Genomic DNA, 20,579 nt, shown 5'->3' on the forward strand with positions numbered 1-20,579 from the left:
AATCGCAGCCATATACTTGCTTTCACGTATCCCACAGATGCATTTGCTTGATCGGTTTCAGTGTACTTTCAATCTGTGTACATCAATCAATGATGTCACATGAAGGACAGAAAAGCTATGATTCTGTGGTGAGAGAGCATATACTTGTATAATTGGTTGGGAGAACTTACACTTCAATAACATGGCACTAGGTAGGGTGTAGAAAGAATGTGGACTATTGAAAGATTTGGTTTCAATGAGAGTCACAGATCTATAACTCACATTTCTATCTGAAATCAGTCAGGTCTTACACTGAACTACATAATAGATCTTCAAAAAAAGGACATGTCAAATCTGCTAAATTGCAAACATTTGACCTATCTTATCCACTTGGTGGCAGTAATACCATATAGCAGAACATGTTTTCGGACCATAGCGGTTTTCTTTTCTTTTTCTACTCCATTAAAGGCCCAATGCAGCCATTTTTTATCTCAATATCAAATCATTTCTGGGCACCTTACTGTGATTGGTTTCAATCAAAAAAGTTTGAATTAAAAAAGAAACAAAATAGCTTCTTAGCAAGAGCAATTTCTCAAACAATATTTTTTTTAGGACTGTCTGGGAGTGGTCTGAGTGGGGAGGGGAAACTGAAAACTAGCTGGTTTGGAGCTGTCTTTTTTGTTGGTCCATTAGCTAATTTACTGCCTGGTGATGTCATAAGTCAGGCCAAAACTCCTTCCCACCAAAACAGACTGAAGTTTCAGGCGGTCTTTTCAAACAACACTTACACCAAAAGGGCATTATCGTCAATTTCACAGTATTATTTCAACCTCATAGTGTGGAAATATATATAAAATACAGGAAATAACGTTTTTGACTGCACTGGGCCTTTAAGATTGTTGGACACTAGAATGAAATACTGAGAACAAGAAATACAGAACTGTTTCAGTGTATGCTCCAGTAATTTTAGTCTCTTATACTAGGTGAGATCATAATTCTGTTGTCCTTTGTTTAGGATGTCGTGCCAGCCACTGCAACAGTCCAAGTTGGCAAACCAGTACATATTTAATATGTTTGTGAGGCAGCCAATTGATAATTAAAAAAAGGGCCTGCCTTGATAGAGAATGAATGGATGAGTGAATACAGGCCAATCTCACAACAGTATGCAGATATATACATTCTCACATTGCAGTGCTATTTCCCAATTATGGAAAAGATCTAGAATAATTTAACAAAATTCTACCTGGAACTTGCAAATAATAAATATGTCAGAAAATACACTTACAAGATTCATAGAAGACTCTTGTAATATCTTACTTACATGGGTGGTTACCATTTAGACATAACAGAAATGTTGAATGTATTTTATATGCCTTCTAAGGTCTCACATACATGAGACATACACATTTCAAGCACTTGGATCATAGTAATAGCAAGCTCTTGCATGTATTGTATGAAAAACATACAAGTAAGCTAAGCCATCTAAGGCAGAGGCGGCTCCAGGCACAGTATGGGTCTCAACTTACTGTTGAGAGTCAGAATAGTAGAATACACAGTGTGCATGTCAAAATACTGGGCTTGGTTAAAACCCTGGATGGAAGATCAAAGGCATAGCTGTAGATAAATCAACTGTCCAGTAGGAGGTGCTGCCCAGCCTTAACCATGGAAACTCATACCTAAAAATCTAAATGTATATGCAAATAATTTATTTTTCTTCGAGATATTGTCATGTTTCTTTTTATGTGTTGATTTATAAAAAACAATGTGAAACATATAAGGAATACATTCCCAGAACATACTCAGTACATCAACTTTTCTTATAATATAGCCTTGGTGCCCTATGCGAGATTTGGTTGGGGGGCCACCCACCTTGTGACAAAACATTTTTGTGGCTGCCCTCTTGATGGTGGAGAGAAACATTTTAAGGTTAATATCCTGCAATTCCACACATTTTGCCATGGGGCGGAGAGAACATTTAGCAATATTATAACACATTTCATGCAATTATACTAATTTTCCATGGGGTAGAGATAATGTTTTGCACTTTTAAAGCAAAACCTGTTTTGATTTTTGGGGGTAGATCAGCCTTAATATTGCAGAGAGATTGTAGCTTCCATCAAAGTAATTGTCTGCATCATTTCTAATCCCCCATATACAGTAAATTTTTTGTAAATATATGTCAGATAACAACACAAAACATTGTTACCTGAAATGGCTAATTGAGTGACTGTGTCAACAGAGAGAAACAGCTGATGAACAACCAAATTTCGCTGGTGTATTCTACTATTCCTACTCTCAATAGTAAGTTGTGAGTCCCCCCACCTTCTTATAATATTCATAAATTACTCATTTAATTAATAAATTTTGTCTCAAATATGTCATATCATATCTTTGTAGGAATTGCACCACAATCATTCAGTAGTGTATGTCATATAAGGTATACCTTTACATTTAAACACGTATACAGTGTACGTACTGAAAATGGCAGATTTGGGCACTTATAAGCTCCTATGTAGTGGCTGTACAGTATACTATACATGACGTCAGAGCCCTGGCTCTGCGCTTCACAGCACTGTGTGGGTTTTGACTGACAGCTGATCTGAACTTGAGCACTGAGCGACAAGAAGTTGCCCCGATCCCTCCCGGTAATAAGGCAACTTTTGCAAATGTTTTGTTGTCTGAGTGAGGGAAATGCTGTAAATTAAGATGGCTCAATATATTTTGAAAGATAATATGCGGAGGATTATAATAAATACCGCTTGGATGTCATAAAAGAAAGCCAAACACCCATGAGTCCAAATATGCTCTTCACATTTCCAAATCATAAAACTTGTGTCATATACAGTGTCAACATTTCTGACACTATGTTTGATGTACAGTTACAAGATTACATGTCGTCATATAGGTTGTTCTGAACAGAATGAGCATATGTTTGTTTATTGTGTCGAAAATTTGCTGCAGCACACACACTTGAATGCACTCATGACTCATTTCTATGCGATCCCCAATTATGATCTGTTTCTCTGAATTGCCTTGTGAAAGCCTAACACTGTAATGTCGTATTTTGCAGAGATCTGTGGCCACTTGGAGACACCAGTTAGTCCTCTTACTCAAACCCTTGTAAAATATATATATATATGTTTTGACTACCCCTCATTTTCCAGGAATAGTCATCATGTTACTGAATGTATGCAGAGTATATTTTTCAGATTTCGTTATCAACAAATACGTCAAAGTACAGTAAATATAAAATGTACATAAATCAACAGTGTAATGTTTGGATTCAGTCTTGTCAGGTGAACTGCTGTGTACTCACCTTTGGTCTAATATTTTTTCCCATTGTCTCCAAACCGTTCCCTTTCAATTGCTACCATGGTTGCGCATATGGTTTTCATATTTCTTCAGTAAGAATATATTTAATTTAGCCCTAAACATATACAGTGCATTCGGAAAGAATTCAGACCCCTAAACTTTTGCCACATTTTGTTACATTACAGCCTTATTAAAAACTTTTTTTTACACACAATACTCTAAAATGACAAAGCCAAAACAGGTTTCTATACATTTTTGCAAACTAAAAAAAAAAAAAAAAAAATATTTACATAAGTTTTCAGAGCCTTTGCTATGAGACTCAAAATTGAGCTCAGGTGCATCCTGTTTCCATTGATCATCATTGAGATGTTTCTACAACTTGATTGGAGTCCACCTGTGGTAAATTCAATTTATTGGATATCATTTGGAAGGCCTGTCTATATAGGTTCCCACAATTGACAGTGCATGTCAGAGTGAAAACCAAGACATGAGGTCGAAGGAATTGTCCGTAGAGCTCCGAGACAGGATTGTGACGAGGCACAGATCTGGGGAAGGGTGCCAAAGAATTTCTGCAGCATTGAAGGTCTCTAAGAACACAGTGGCCTACATAATTCCTAAATGGAAGATGTTTGAAACCACCAAGACCCTTCCTAGAGCTGGCCGCCTGGCCAAACTGAGCAATCGGGGGAAAAGGACCTTGGTCAGGGAGGTGACCAAGAACCCTGTGGTCACTCTGACAGGGCTCTCTAGTTCCTCTGTGGAGATCGGAGAACCTTCCAGAAGGACAACCATCTCTGCAGCATTCCACCAATCAGGCCTTTATGGTAGAGTGGCCAGCCTGAATACCAAGATACACTTCTGGAGGAGACCTGTCACCATCCCTACAATGAAGCACGGGGGTGGCAGCAAAATGCTGTGAGGATAGCAGCAGCAGGGACTGGGACACTAGTCAGGATCGAAGGAAATATGAACGGAGCAAAGTACAGAGAGATCCTTAATGGAAAAACCTGCTCCAGAGCACACAGTACCTCAGACTGGGGTGAAGGTTCATCTTCCAACAGGACAACGACCCTAAGCACACAGCCTAGACAATACAAGTCTCTGAATGTCCTTAAGTGGCCCAGCCAGAGCCCGGACTTGAACCCGATCGAGCATCTCTGGAGAAAGCTGAAAATAGCTGTGCAGCGACGTTCCCCATCAACCTGACAGAGCTTGAGAGGATCTGCAGAGCAGAATGGGAGAAACCCCCCCAAATACAGGTGTGCCAAGCTTGTAGTGTCATACCCAGGAAGACTTGAGGCTGTGATCACTGCCAAAGGTGCTTCAACAAAGTACTGAGTAAAGGGCCTGAATACTTATGAAAATGTGATATTTCAGTTTTAAACAAATTTTGTGTTTGCTTTCTCATTATGGGGTATTAGGTGTAGATTGATTAAGGTAAAACAAACTATTACATAATTTCATAAGAAGGCTGTAACGTAACAATATGTGGAAAAAGTCAAGGGGTCTGAATACTTTCTGAATGCTCTGTAGGGCAATTCAGTGTATAGGGATAACACAAATATATACACATACACAACTGAGATATAAGGAAAAACATACCAGATCCTTATTAGATTACTTCAACAAAAAAAATCATGATTCTTTTCGATATGGGTTTCCACAGACAAGGAGTATGCTGAGTCTTTCTTTTGGACCAGGAGGTAAGTTTGAAGGTGTGTGTTTGTCTGATGGAGCGACCTGCACATTATGAGTATTCTCCCAAAAAGTCAGGCCAGATCAGTGTTTGTGAAGGAAATGGAATAAAGGAAAGGAAGACATTGAAGACTATTTGGGCATACTGAAATGTAGATGTGGGAGAGTCTGTTTGGGAATACCTTATATGGGCTCCCCTATTTGATGTTTTCACCACACCCTTGACCTTTGACACCTCTGACTCATCCCACATGACCCCTGACTTTGCCCTCTGACTGGCAATTTATGACCCTCTTGTAAATGGAGGGAGAGGAGTAGGTGGACTGCGTCTGTGTGTGTGTATCACGTCTACTCCCCTCCGGCGATCGACGTCGCCGGTATACTAACCATTGGTCCTGGATTCATCATTACCCACACCTGGCATCAATCATTACACGCACCTGCACGTCATCATGATACTCACCTGGACTCCATCACATTCCTGATTACCTCCCCTATACTGTATCTCACTCCCTTTTGGTTCTTTCCGCAGTCAGTATTGTTTCTGTGTTTATGCTTAGACGCTACTGTTACGTTGTCTCGGTTTGTTGTTTTATTAAACGTTTCCCCTGCACCTGCTTCTCGACTCGCAGCATCTCCGTTACAGAATACTGACTCACAACATAAGCAGCAGGAAAACAGAACATCTCCCAGACGGTCGACGAGCAGGGAAACCTAAGTCAACACCATGACCAGCTAGTACAACTGGGGACAGCTATGGAAGAGTTTCTTCGCAGTGTGCAACATCGCAAAGAACACACTGGGTCGACTGGTTGTAGTGTCAGCACAACAGCCCATTCAGCAACCCGCTCAGGTCGGCGACGCCTGCTTGTTCGTCCCGGATAAATATGATGGCACCCCATCTAAATGCTGGGGCTTTCTACTTCAGTGCTCCTTTACGTACAAGATGGGAGCTCCCACCACCGAGAGGTCCAAGGTTGCCACAGTTATTTCTCTGCTGACTGGGCGGGCGTTGGAATGAGTTTGACAAAGAAAGAGCGTGATGGAGTGCTGCGTCAGATGACCTGGCCTTCACAATCACCTGACCTCAACCCATTTCAGATGGTTTGGGATGAGTTGGATCACAGAGTGAAGGAAAAGCAGCCAACAAGTGCTCAGCATATGTGGGAACTCCTTCAAGGCTGTTGAAAAAGCATTCCTCATGAAGCTGGTTGAGAGAATGCCAAGAGTGTGCAAAGCTGGCATCAAGGCAAAGGGTGGCTACTTTGAATAATCTAAAATATTACATATATTTTGATTTGTTTAACTTTTTTGGTTACTGTATGATTCCATATGTGTTATTTCATAGTTTTGATGTCTTCACTATTATTCTACAATGTAAAAAATAAAAACCTTGAATGAGTTGGTGTGTCAACTTTTGATTGGTACAGTCTGTGTGTGCGTGCACATGTTTGTTAACTCCTTTCTCCTCTACTTCAGGTGTGTTTGAACTGATGTCCTTGGTGATCTCTGGGATGAAATCTATAATGGACAGAAATGAGGACTTTACATTTCTTAAAAGCATGATCATGGAAAGGAGATTCCATCTACTGGTCAAGGTGAAACTGGCTTTAACTACTGTGATGTAATGGCAATGCTACAGTTCTGTTATAGTAATGATATCTGAGAGTTTATCATGTACAATTACAGTATGTCATAGTGTGTAGCTATGGAAATGTACTGGGTAGTATTCACTAGGAACTAACCGGAAGCAAACAGTCCGAAACAGGGAGGGACTACCTGAACTTTTCAAAATCAAATTTTATTTGTCACATACACATGCAGATGTTATTGCGGGTGTAGCAAAATGTGTTTGTCTCTAATTCCAACAGTGCAGTAATATCTAACAATGCACACAACCTAAAAGTAAAATAATGGAATTAAGGATGATAAAAATTAGGATGAGCAATGTCAGAGTGGCATAGACTAGAATACAGTATATACAAATGAGATGAGTAAAGCAGTATGTAAACATGATTAAAGTGACTAGTGTGCCATTCAAGTGGCCAGTGATTTCAAGTCTATGTATATGGGGCAGCAGCCTCTAAGGTGCAGGGTTACGTAATCGGGTGGAAGCCGCCTAGTGAATGTTCCTGAGTGGCCAAATTATAGTCGCCTTGTTTCCTCAGAACGTTTGGCTGTGGTGTGCACTAATGAATACAACAGATGTACATCACCGGTGATGCACTGTAATAGTAACCCCCAGTGTCATAGCCTGACTCGTTCTCTTTCTCAGATCCATGCGAGGTTGAGGCGGTTTGGATCAAGGAATCCTGTCCCGGTCCGGGATAACGCAAAGAGTCTGGCCTGTAACGTAAGTCTTTCTCTTTGCACTCATCCTTAGGATGGATGGATGAATGGATGGCTGGATATAAATATAGATAAAGGAAGAGATATTTTGCACAAGTGTCCCTACATACAGTGCCTTGCTAAAGTATTCAGACCCCTTGGATTTCTTCACATTTTGTTGTGTTACAAAGTGTGATTTTAACATTGATTTAATTGTCAACTACACAAACTCTGCAATGTCAAATTGTATTTAAGGTTAATAACAAAGCAATTACTAAAACATAGTTGTGGCATACGTATTCAGCTCCTGGAGTCAATACATGTTAGACACCTTTTGGCATCAAATACAGTAAGTCTTCTTGGGTAGGTCACCTGGATTGTGCAATATCTGCCAAGATGTTGGGGATCATGGCTAGACAGAAATGTTCATTTCTTGCCATAGATTTTCAAGCAGATTTAGTTCAAAACTGTAATTTGGCCACTCAGGAACATTCACTGTCTTCTTGGTAAGCCATTCCAGTGTAGATTTGGCCTTGAGTTGTAGGTTATTGTCCTGCTGAATGGTAAATCCCTCTCCCAATCTCTGGTGTAAAGCAGGTTTTCCTCTAGGATTTTGCCTGTGCTTAGCTCCGTCCCGTTTCTTTTTATCCTGAAAACCTCGCCGGTATTTGCCGATGTAAAGCATACCCATACCATGATGCAGCCGCCACCATGCTTGAAAAAAAGGAGGCAGTTACTCAGTGACGTGTTGTGCTGCATTTTCCCCAAACATAAGGTTTAGCATTCATTCATTTATTTATTCATTAATTTAGCATTTTCTTGCAGTATTACTTTAATGCCTTGTATCATAAAAGATGCATGTTTTGGAATATTTTTTTATTCTGTAGATTTGTATTTTCACTCTGTCATTGTGGAGTTATGACAATGTTGTTGATCCATCCTCAGTTTTCTCCCAATACAACCATTGAACTCTTAAAATCACCAATGGCCTCATGGTAACATCCCTGAGCAGTTTATTTCCTGTCCTGGAGCCCTTTTCAGAACAAAGGGGCTGACACTATATTGTAGTTATGAATTTTGTGTTTTTTTCTGTGTATTGTTCTGGCACTTTGACGTTAGTGTTTTGTATAGATTCAAATTAAACTGTCTTTTTTTGGTCAACAATCACACTTTGTAATAGTAAAGGGAATATTATTCATGACATCCATGGACTATGCAACTGAGGCAAAGCCTTGTTTTACAGTAATATTATTTTATCTCCTTTATACAGAGTGACATCATGGGACAGTTTTCAGCATTAAGGTGTTAAAATAATTTCACCCCAAGTGGAATGTTTCAGCCTTGAGAACTACCATTAATGTCAACTCTATAAAGTGACACTGAGATTTCCCACTCTCCCATAATTCTCTACTTTACCCCTCCCCTTTAAGTACCTCTCCTTATCTCACTCCCCTACCCCACTGTTCTGTAGTATGTCCAATGTGGGCATCCTTACTTGTGTCTAACATGCAGAGTTCAGTAAACCGGTGGAAAAGATATAGTTGCGGTCAGTGACTCCTCATTTAATTTAACTTTAGTTCCAATAGCCCCTTTTCCTCTTTCCTTATGCCCTGTCCTTGTTCCACCTCCCAGTCCCCTTACTCAAGGTCCTGTCTGAAAGCCACTCCAGGCCTGGTTTAAATCATCAATGTCTACTGAAGGGGCCAAACCAAAGAGCTGTTTTTCTTCAAAATGGCTTCTGTTTGCTCACAGCGGAAAGTAATGACCTTCAGGCAGATTTATGGATTATTTGGTGTGTGTGCGTGCACATTACATCTTGAAGCACATTCTTAGAAAAGGGTTCCAAACCCAAAGGGTTCTTCGGTTGTCCCTATAGGACAGGCATTCCCTAACTGGGATACGCGCAATGCCTTCAGGGCTATGCCAACTTAAAAATGTGATTTGGAAAATCACATTTGGAAAAAAAAAAAAATTCTTCACATTTTCAAACAGTACATTTATATTTTCTAACTGGCTATACATTTGGGTGATTGGCTATACATTTGGGTTTTTCTCCTCACCTGAACTGCCTCGTTTCACTGCCAAAAATAAAATTAAACCACCTAGTGTTCAGTGAAATAACACAATGTCAAATAATGAACATCCAATCACATTAACCGTTACTCTCTCGCGGGAAACCTTCACTCATGCACAGACATTTAGAAACGAAACATGACAATTTCAAAAATAAGCCAAAGGAGTTTTTTGAGCGAGAATTAAGATGACTTTCGAGTAGTAAGACATGTATGAAAGCAACCGTTACCATTTAATAAGAAGGGGCTAGAAGCGTCTATCGTGAGATACTGAGTGGCTAGGACAGGCAAGCCCCATACTATTGTGGAGGACTTAATTGTTCCTGCGGCTGAGAATATGGCTGGGACAATGCTGGGGGAAAAGGCCCAAAAAACTATACAGACAATGTCTTCATCAAACAACACTGTTTCACGATGCATCAATGACATGACATGAAACAATTACTGCTTCGCATACAAGCAAGTGAATTCTATGCGTTACAGCTGGATGAGTCAACAGACATGGTGGGCCTGGCACAGCTCCTGGTATATGTCCGTTACGTTTATGGGGGGTCAACTAAGGAAGACATCCTCTGTTGAAAACCACTAGAAACCAGGACATGAGAGGATATTTATATAGTACTGGACAGCTTTGTGACATCAAATGGACTTTCCTGGTCAAGATGTGTTGGTATCTGTACAGATGGCGCAAAAGCCATGACAGGGAGACATAGTGGAGTGGTAACGCGCGTGCAAGCAGTTGCTCCCGATGCCACTTGGGTACACTGCAGCATCCACCGAGGGGCTCTTGCTGCCAAGGGGATGCCTGACAGCTTGAAAGATGTTTTGGACACAACAGTGAAAATGGTTAACTAAATGGTTAGCTTTGTTAAAGCAAGGCCCCTGCATTCTCGTATTTTCTGCACTATACGGCAGCAATCATTATGGGCAGCAATCATGTAACGCTTTTACAACGTACAGAAGTGCTGGTTATCAAGGGGCAAAGTATTGACACGTTTAAAAAAAAATAATAAGAGTCTAGCTTAGTTTTCTTTACTGACCATTTTCACTTGTCTGACCGCTTGCATGATGAAGAGTTTCTCACAAGACTGGCCTATCTCGTGATGTTTTTTCTCACCTGAATGTTCTGAATCTAGGATTACATGGACTCTCCGCAACTATATTCAATGTGCGGGACAAAATTGAGGCTATGATTAAGACGTTGGTGCTCTTTTCTGTCTGCATTAACAAGGACAACACACAGGTCTTTCCATCATTGTATGATTTTTTTTGTGTGCAACTGAACACAAGCTAACGGACATGTCAAGTGATATAGCGAAGCACCTGAGTGAGCTGGGTGCGCAATTACTCAGGTACTTTGCTGAAATGGACGACACAAACATTTGGATTCGTTATCCCTTTCATGCCCTGCCTCCATTCCACTTGATCCACTGATCAAGAGAGCCTCATCGAAATTGCAACAAGCGATTCTGTAAAAATGTTATTTAATCAGAAGCACTGCCAGATTTCTGGATAGGGCTGCGCTCAGAGTTTCTTGCCTTGGAAAATCGCGCTGTTTAGACACTGATGCCCTTTGCAACCATGTACCTGTGTGGGAGTGGGTTCTCGGCCCTCACTAGCATGACATCTAAGTATAGGCACAGACTGTGTGTGGAAAATGATTGAGGCTCTTTCCAATACAACCCGACATTGTAGAGTTATGTGCATCCTTTCAAGCACACCCTTATCATTAACCTGTGGTGAGTTATTCACCATTTTTTATGAACAAATAAGCTTTTATATGAACGATGGCTGAATAACGAGCAAAATTATTTATATTATTATTATTTGTGCCCTGGTCCTATAAGAGCTCTTTGTCACAACCCGGCTCGTGGGAAGTGACAAACTCACACTCATTCTTATGTTTAATAAATGTATCATATAGCAGGCTTACAATGAGGACAATGATGGCAATGATGGCAAAAAACAACATTTGAGAGTGCGCTGACCCTGGTGCTAGAGGGGGTACGCAGCTGGAGGTTGAATGTTTGAAGGGGTACGGGACTATAAAAAGTTTAGGAACCACTGCTATAGGAGAACCCTTTTTGGTTCCAGGTAGAACCCTTTTTGGTTCCAGGTAGAACCCTCTGTGTAAAGGGTTCAACATGGAACTCAAAAGGGTTCTACTTGGAACCTAAACGGTTTCTACCTGGAGCCAAAAAGGGTTCTTCAAAGGGTTATCCTATGGGGACAGCCGAAGAACCCTTTTAGGTTCTAGATACACCCCCCCCCGGAGGCTGTTCTTATCTGCCTTGGATGCATCTATGGGGAAACATTGCAGCTGTCTTGAAGCAATAAGTTACAACAGTATCCCCCTAAACATCTAACCACAACACGCCATCCTCATTGTTATATCAGAGGCTGCATACTGTGTGCGTGTGTCTGTGTGTCATAGTTGGCTGAGGAGCTGTGGACTCAAGTGGCTAGTGCTGAATGTTCAGAGTTGATCAGCCTGCTCTCCAACCCGCACATCAAGGTGAGTCTCCCATAAAGGATATGAAAGTAAATAATGTCAGACCGTCTCAATCAGTCAAACACACGCCTCATTCCGTTTCTTTTAGAGACACACATTAAGGCCAGGCACCACACCCTAATAAGGTATTTTTTCCCACCTTAATCATTTCAAAATCAACTTTTACCAGAATGTGGACACAAATATAATCATTTTGGGGATTGCAATTCTTCTGAAATGTTGTATTTGGTGATATCTGTATATACGGTATTTGCATATTACGCAAATACCTTTTTCTGGACACTAGATGAAGTCAGCCTAAATTTGTGTTTCATGTTGTCAAGACACTCCAGGACTGAACTTACACATAGCCGATTGTGGATAAATAGGCCTACTTTTTTAAACTTTCTATCTGTCATTTTTTTTTAAGTATTATGATAACCACACAAATTGTGGGGAATGTAGATTCTTCTGAGGCTGAGAAAAATGAGTTGACATGAAAATTAGCTTTTAAATTATGTGTGATTCAATATAGCAAGCTTTGAAATGATGGATGTATGTCCATTTAAGTGGTTACAAGTCATGACATTTTGATTTAATATGATAAACTAACAAAAGTATTTAAAACATTTTTACTTTTTGAAAATACACATTTTAATGGTGCAAAATAGAAAGAAAAAGTAGATGCAAAATATGTAATTTTAGTCTGTGGTGCCTGGCCTTAAAGTAATCTGTTCCTCCTGCCAATGTTATTGCATGCATGTAAACACAAGCATGGACACACACACCCACCCACCCACACACGCACACACAACCTCTGCTGACTAATCAACAGGTGCTGTTGCAGTATAGCCTATAATTACTACTAACACAGCCCATTTAGTTTGCAAAAAATGTATCCAGGTGTGAAATGTAGTTTTGTTTCCCCCTCCCTTCATCTTCCCTTTACACACAGCTATTAACATCTTCAAATTAGCATCATTAGCAGCAAAGGTAACATAACCAATCATGCTCATTTTTGTCATTACAACTGCAGCCAGTCTGCATCGGGCAGAGAAAGAAACTGAGCGAATAAGGGGGCAATCTAGGATTGATGCAGCGATTTTTGGACTTAATTATATATATAACAATTGATTATTGAAAAATAACAACCTGTTTGAATCCCATATTGCCCTTTAATGCATGTGCTTCTATTCAATCCTATTGACAGTATCTCAGAAGCACTAATATTCTGGAACTGTTCAGTCTAATTAAAAAGCAGAGTGCCTGGTTTTCCAGGGCTGCAGTGGAGCTCCTTTATTAACGAGGGCTTGTTGGCAGCCCAGGAATGCGTCCCAAATAGCACCCTACTCCCTATGGGCCCTGATCAAAAGTAGTGCACTATATAGGGCAAAAGGTGTCATTTGGGACAACCGGATTTCACTGCAGATTTATTTGGATAGCTTTAACGACCTGTTTGTTCCTGGCTCTCACTTGGTGGCTCACACGTATGCTTGTTACTGTTAACGTTACTGGATGTTGTTTTTATAAAACCTGTTATGAGCTGACCAGTATTGTATTGGCCTTTTTTATTTTCATCACTATGGACAGACGTATCACAAAGAGACAGACAGAGGGATAGATAGATAGATAGATAGATAGGTGTATTATTTTCTTCCTACCTGGACCGACCGCCACTAATAGACACAGGGTGCAAAATGATTGACACCCTTGACAAAGATGTGCAAAAATGAAAAGTATAAAATAAATCATTCAAATAATTGATGTGTGCTTAGGGTTATTGTCTTACTGGAAGATTCACTTGCGGACAGGTTTCAGCCGTCTGGCAGAAGCAACCAGATTTTTGGCTAAAATGTCTTGATACTATGTAAAGTTCTAGCCATTGATGCCGTTGACCTTAACAAGGGCCCCAGGAACAGTGGAAGTGAAATAGCCCAATAACATCAAAGATCCATCACCATATTTTACAGTAGATATGGGGCTCTTTTCTGCTCATGCATTCTCATTTCCACACAAAATCCACCACTGGTGTGCGTGACTAAAGAGCTCTATTTTCATGCCATCCAACAAATGTAAACGCCTGAAGTTTGCTAAACGGCATTGGCACTTGGATTATAAAGGGAAAGGTAAAGAGGGATACCTCGTCAGTTGTACAACTGAATGCATTCAACTGAAATGTTTGTTCCGCATTTAACCCAACCCCTTCTGAATCAGAGAGGTGAAGAGGGCTGCTTTAATCGACATCCACGTCTTCGGCGCCCAACCGGTGCTTTGGTCAGATGACATGAAAATAGATGCACACCAGTGGTGGGTTTGACTTCGAAATAAGAATGCATTATAGAAAAAGGCTCAGTGCCGTTAACCTCGCATGGTGAGGTATTGAAAACAAGGGTGTCAATCATTTTGACCCCTACATTTTTGAGAAATACAAATATTACTTGTTAAACAAAATCTATTTATCTGAGCAACTGTATTAGTATAAAATAATATGAATTCACAATTTTTTTAACATGCATTATAGCTCAATATTTGACTTTTTTATTTTATACAGTTCTTTTTGCTCATCTTTATCAAGGGTGTCAATCAATTCAGACCTCGCTGTATATGAAAAGCTACTCTTGCTGTTTTCTAACGTTCTCTGTCCAGGGCCTTCTCTCTGTTCACGACATAGTAGCACAGAAAGGTTATGACCCTGAGCTGCCACCCCTACCTGATAACATTGAAGAAGAGGATGAGGACTCTGTGAAGATTATAAGCCTGTTCAAAAGCCAGGAGCCACTGGTGAGTGGATCATGGTCGTAGGGAAGAATCCTTAATTGAGATCTCTAGTTAGGATTGTACTCATGCAGCCTGAAATCAGTGCCATACGTTGGATATTTGTGCACCTCCATTTAGTATGATGTATAAAAAAATGTATTACGTTACAAATTAAATAAAAGGATGATGGTCAGGGATGATGAGTGAAGATTATAATGATGGATTGTCATTATAAGGATGACAGTCGAGTATAATGTGACTGTCTGGCAACACAAAGTTTGCGTGTTTGAATCTTGTCGGGGACAACTGTATGATTTGACCTAACCGTTTTCTAACCTTCCTTATTCTCCTAACCGATACGTGAATTCTCACTACATTATCTGCTAACATTAGCCACAAATGCTAACAGCTAGCGGGATATACGCTGCACGGGGGGGGGGGGGGGTCTATGCATATTTGTAAGCAACAGCTGGTGCACAAAATCTAAGGAAGTCTCTAGATTTTGCTCGCCTAAAGTAGAGTATATTGTGATAAATTGCACAATCTACTTGCCTAGAGAGTTTCTAGCTATACTTTTTGTGGCTGTTTATTTACCACCACAGACAGATGCTGGCACTAAGATGTTGGCACTAAGACCGCACTCAGTCAGCTGTATAAGCAAACGGGAAACCGCTCACCCAGAGGCGGCGCTCCTAGTGGCCAGAGACTTTAATGAAGGAAAACTTACCAAATTTTTATCAACATGTTAAATGTGCAACCAGAGGGAAAATAAATCTAGATCACCTGTACTCCACACAGAGACGCGAACAAAGCTCTCCCTCACCCTCCATTTGGTAAATCTGAACACAACTCTATCCTCATGATTCCTGCTTACAAGCAAAAATTAGCAGGAAACACCAGTGACTCGGTCTATAAAAAAAGTGGTCAGATGAACAGATGCCAAACTACAGGACTGTTTTGCTAACATAGACTGGAACATGTTCCGGGATTCTTCCGATGGCATTGAGGAGTACACCACATCAGTCACTGGCTTAATCAATAAGTGCATCGAGGACGTTGTCCCAACAGTGACTGTACGCACATACCCCAACCAGAAGCCATGGATTACAGGCAACATTCACACTGAGCTAAAGGGTAAAGCTGCCGCTTTCAAGGTGCGGGACTCTAACCCGGAAGCTTACAAGAAATCCTGCTATGCCCTGCGACGAACCATCAAACAGGCAAAGCGTCAATACAGGGCTAAGATCGAATCATACTACACAGGCGCCGACGCTCTTCTTATGTGGCAGGGCTTGCAAACTATTACAGACTACAAAGGGAAGCACAGCCGCGAGCTGCCCAGTGACACAAGCCTACCAGACGAGCTAAACCACTTCTATGCACGCTTTGAGGTAAGCAACACTGAGGCATGCATGAGAGCATCAGCTGTTCTGGACGACTGTGTGATCACGCTCTCCGAAGCCGACCTGAGAAAGACTTTAAAACAGGTCAACATACACAAGGCTGCGGGGCTAGACGGATTACCAGGACGTGTGCTCCGGGCATGTGCTGACCAACTGGCAGGTGTCATCACTGACATTTTCAACATGTCCCTGATTTAAGCCTGTAATCAAATTGATTTATATAGCCCTTCGAACATCAGCTGATATCTCAAAGTGCTGTACAGAAACCCAGCCTAAAACCCCAAACAGCAAGCAACCAACATGTTTCAAGCAGACCACCATAGTCGTTGTGCCCAAGAACACAAAGGCAACCTGCCTAAATGACTACAGACCCGTAGTCTGTAGTCTATGGACCCCATGTCCATAGCCATGAAGTGCTTTGAAAGGTTGGTAATGGCTCACATCAACACCATTAACCCAGAAACCCTAGACCCACTCCAATTTGCATTCGGCCCAAACAGATCCACAGATGATGCCATCTCTATTGCACTCCACACTGCTCTTTCTCACCTGAACAAAAGGAACACTCATGTGAGAATGCTATTCACTGCTCAGCGTTCAAGCTCATCACTTAGGTAAGGATCCTGGGACTAAACACCTCCCTCTGCAACTGGATCCTGGACTTCCTGACGGGCCGCCCCCAGGTGGTAAGGGTAGGTAACAACACATCTGCCACGCTGATCCTCAACACTGGAGCTCCCCAAGGGTGCGTGCTCACTCCCCTCCTGTACTCCCTGTTCACCCACAACTGCATGGCCAGGCACGACTCCAACACCATCATTGAGTTTGCAGACGACACAACAGTGGTAGGCCTGATCACCGACAACGATGAAACAGCCTATAGGGAGGAGGTCAGAGACCTGGCCGGGTGGTGCCAGGATAACAACCTATCCCTCAACATAACCAAGACTAAGGAGATGATTGTGGACTACAGGAAATGGACCGAGCACGCCCCCATTCTCCTCAACGGGGCTGCAGTGGAGCAGGTTGAGAGCTTCAAATTCCTTGGTGTCCACATCAACAACAAACTAGAATGGTCCAAACACACCAAGACAGTCGTGAAGAGGGCACGACAAAGCTATTCCCCCTCAGGAAACTAAAAAGATTTGGCATGGGTCCTGAGATCCTCAAAAGGTTCTACAGCTGCAACATCAAGAGCATCCTGACTGGTTGCATCACTGCCTGGTACGGCAATTACTCGGCCTCTGACCGCAAGGCACAACAGAGGGTAGTGCGTGTGGCCCACTATGCTGCCTGCCATCCAGGACCTCTACACCGGGCGGTGTAGACCCCAGCCACCCCAGTCATAGACTGTTCTCTCTACTACCGCATGGCAAGCGGTACCCCCCCCCCCCCCCCAACCCCTCTTTTTCATGCTGCTGCTACTCTTTGTTTATCATACAGTGCCTTGCGAAAGTATTCGGCCCCCTTGAACTTTGCGACCTTTTGCCACATTTCAGGCTTCAAACATAAAGATATAAAACTGTATTTTTTTGTGAAGAATCAACAACAAGTGGGACACAATCATGAAGTGGAACGACATTTATTGGATATTTCAAACTTTTTTAACAAATAAAAAACTGAAAAATTGGGCGTGCAAAATTATTCAGCCCCCTTAAGTTAATACTTTGTAGCACCACCTTTTGCTGCGATTACAGCTGTAAGTCGCTTGGGGTATGTCTCTATCAGTTTTGCACATCGAGAGACTGACATTTTTTCCCATTCCTCCTTGCAAAACAGCTCGAGCTCAGTGAGGTTGGATGGAGAGCATTTGTGAACAGCAGTTTTCAATTCTTTCCACAGATTCTCGATTGGATTCAGTTTTGGACTTTGACTTGGCCATTCTAACACCTGGATATGTTTATTTTTGAACCATTCCATTGTAGATTTTGCTTTATGTTTTGGATCATTGTCTTGTTGGAAGACAAATCTCTGTCCCAGTCTCAGGTCTTTTGCAGACTACATCAGGTTTTCTTCCAGAATGGTCCTGTATTTGGCTGCATCCATCTTCCCATGAATTTTAACCATCTTCCCTGTCCCTGCTGAAGAAAAGCAGGCCCAAACCATGATGCTGCCACCATCATGTTTGACAGTGGGGATGGTGTGTTCAGCTGTGTTGCTTTTACGCCAAACATAACGTTTTGCATTGTTGCCAAAAAGTTCAATTTTGGTTTCATCTGACCAGAGCACCTTCTTCCACATGTTTGGTGTGTCTCCCAGGTGGCTTGTGGCAAACTTTAAACATCACTTTTTATGGATATCTTTAAGAAATGGCTTTCTTCTTGCCACTCTTCCATAAAGGCCAGATTTGTGCAATATAAGACTGATTGTTGTCCTATGGACAGAGTCTCCCACCTCAGCTGTAGATCTCTGCAGTTCATCCAGAGTGATCATGGGCCTCTTGGCTGCATCTCTGATCAATCTTCTCCTTGTATGAGCTGAAAGTTTAGAGGGACGGCCAGGTCTTGGTAGATTTGCAGTGGTCTGATACTCCTTCCATTTCAATATTATCGCTTGCACAGTGCTCCTTGGGATGTTTAAAGCTTGGGAAATATTTTTGTATCCAAATCCGGCTTTAAACTTCTTCACAACAGTATCTCGGACCTGCCTGGTGTGTTCCTTGTTCTTCATGATGCTCTCTGCACTTTTAACGGACCTCTGAGACTATCACAGTGCAGGTGCATTTATACGGAGACTTGATTACACACAGGTGGATTGTATTTATCATCATTAGTCATTTAGGTCAACATTGGATCATTCAGAGATCCTCACTGAACTTCTGGAGAGAGTTTGCTGCACTGAAAGTAAAGGGGCTGAATAATTTTGCACGCCCAATTTTTCAGTTTTTGATTTGTTAAAAAAGTTTGAAATATCCAATAAATGTCGTTCCACTTCATGATTGTGTCCCACTTGTTGTTGATTGTTCACAAAAAAAATGCAGTTTTATATCTTTATGTTTGAAGCCTGAAATGTGGCAAAAGGTCGCAAAGTTCAAGGGGGCCGAATACTTTCGCAAGGCACTGTATATGCATAGTCACTTTAACAATACATACTACCTCAATTGGGCTGACCAACCAGTGCTCCCGCACATTGGCTAACCGGAATATCTGCATTGTGTCCCGCCACCCACCACCTGCCACCCCTCTTTTACGCTACTGCTGCTCTCTGTTCATCATATATGCATAGTCACTTTAACCATATCTACCATATACATACTACCTCAATCAGTCTGACTAACCAGTGTCTGTATGTAGCCTCGCTACTGTATATAGCCTCACTACTGTATATAGCCTGTCTTTTTACTGTTGTTTTATGTCTTTACTTACCTATTGTTCACCTAATACCTGTTTTTGCACTATTGGTTAGAGCCTGTAAGTAAGCATTTCACTGTAAATGTTGTATTTGGCGCACGTTACAAATACACTTTGATTTGATTTGAAGCAACAAGCAGCCTGGTCTCCAATTCAAGTGCTTATTGTGTAAATGTATATATGTTTTCAATAAATCTTTGGCGACGAAATATAGTTCACGTTGTCAATAATCCTTTGGAGTTGACAGTTTTTTTGCCTCAAAGTTGCGCATGCATCGGTTTTGTTGCACCCATCTATACGTCTCCAATTTGTATGCTATTGTACGACCGCTAGTCCATTCGTATGCTATTGTATGACCGCTAGTCCATTCGTAATGTTATCTAAAGTAACCTATCATATCATACTTAATGGAAGGACACAAATACCTACAGTATTTCAGACAGAATTCACAGTATGTTACCTGTAAAAAAAATCTGCCAATGTTTATATGACCCCGTTTCAAACAGTCCCATTTTTACCACTTTCTTGCCAGTATACCCCCTTATACACATCCCTGTGTGTAACCGGCACTGAGGAGGGTGGGAGGGGTTGGAAACATGGGCAGGAATGGTACACCCAAGTGATCATTGTGCGTCAGGACGTCGGAGTCGCAGCGCATAAGAGCCTAGTGTGTGCCAATGCTACTTCTCGATTATCGCTTTCAAGAATATACTGCAATCATGTCTACGTCCCTTGGCGTGTTTTACTGTACCGCGACTCTTACCCCCTACACCTTTCAGATATAAAGAAAAGGCGGTATAAAGAAGTTTGTATGGTAAAGATTGCAGGTTTTGTCTACATATAAAAGGGGTCAAATAAGCAAACCAAATCATACGAATTGCCCTGAGGCCAGGTTGGCTCATGCGGCAACAATATGGGACATTTGCTGAGGGTTAAAGTAGAAAATAGCTTTTAAGAATATTCCTATTGTCTATTGTAGTCTATTTATAGCCTAAGTAGCTGAAAGTTTCTGGGTGCTAAGGTAAATTGTAGTCACACAACCTAGTCCATGGAAGCCACACATGTAAAGGTGTAACCAGGACAAAAGCCTCAAGTTGGAAAGACAGCATAAGGAACAGGGTTACAGATAAACTTGGGGGCTGCAAAGTCTTTCCATACTTAAGCTTTGGAGAGTCAATTCTTCCATATCTTT

The 20,579-nt window shown here is 41.4% G+C and overlaps 1 protein-coding gene across 1 annotated transcript in view; it reads left to right on the forward strand.

Annotated features, from left to right (window-relative positions):
• Positions 1 to 3,489: 3,489 nt before the first annotated feature.
• Positions 3,490 to 20,579, forward strand: part of LOC110529995 (MAGUK p55 subfamily member 7) — a 47,853-nt gene continuing 30,763 nt past the window's right edge. The window contains exons 1-4 of the mRNA XM_021612742.3: positions 3,490 to 6,584; positions 7,262 to 7,339; positions 11,821 to 11,901; positions 14,524 to 14,658. Of these exons, the coding sequence (XP_021468417.3) occupies positions 6,480 to 6,584; positions 7,262 to 7,339; positions 11,821 to 11,901; positions 14,524 to 14,658 (399 nt within the window). The 5' untranslated portion in view covers positions 3,490 to 6,479. The remainder of the gene's footprint in view (positions 6,585 to 7,261; positions 7,340 to 11,820; positions 11,902 to 14,523; positions 14,659 to 20,579) is intronic.

The sequence above is a fragment of the Oncorhynchus mykiss genome, chromosome 8, assembly GCF_057628025.1.
Source record: "Oncorhynchus mykiss isolate SJ-2025 chromosome 8, ASM5762802v1, whole genome shotgun sequence".
In the NCBI taxonomy this organism is placed as follows: Eukaryota; Metazoa; Chordata; class Actinopteri; order Salmoniformes; family Salmonidae; genus Oncorhynchus; species Oncorhynchus mykiss.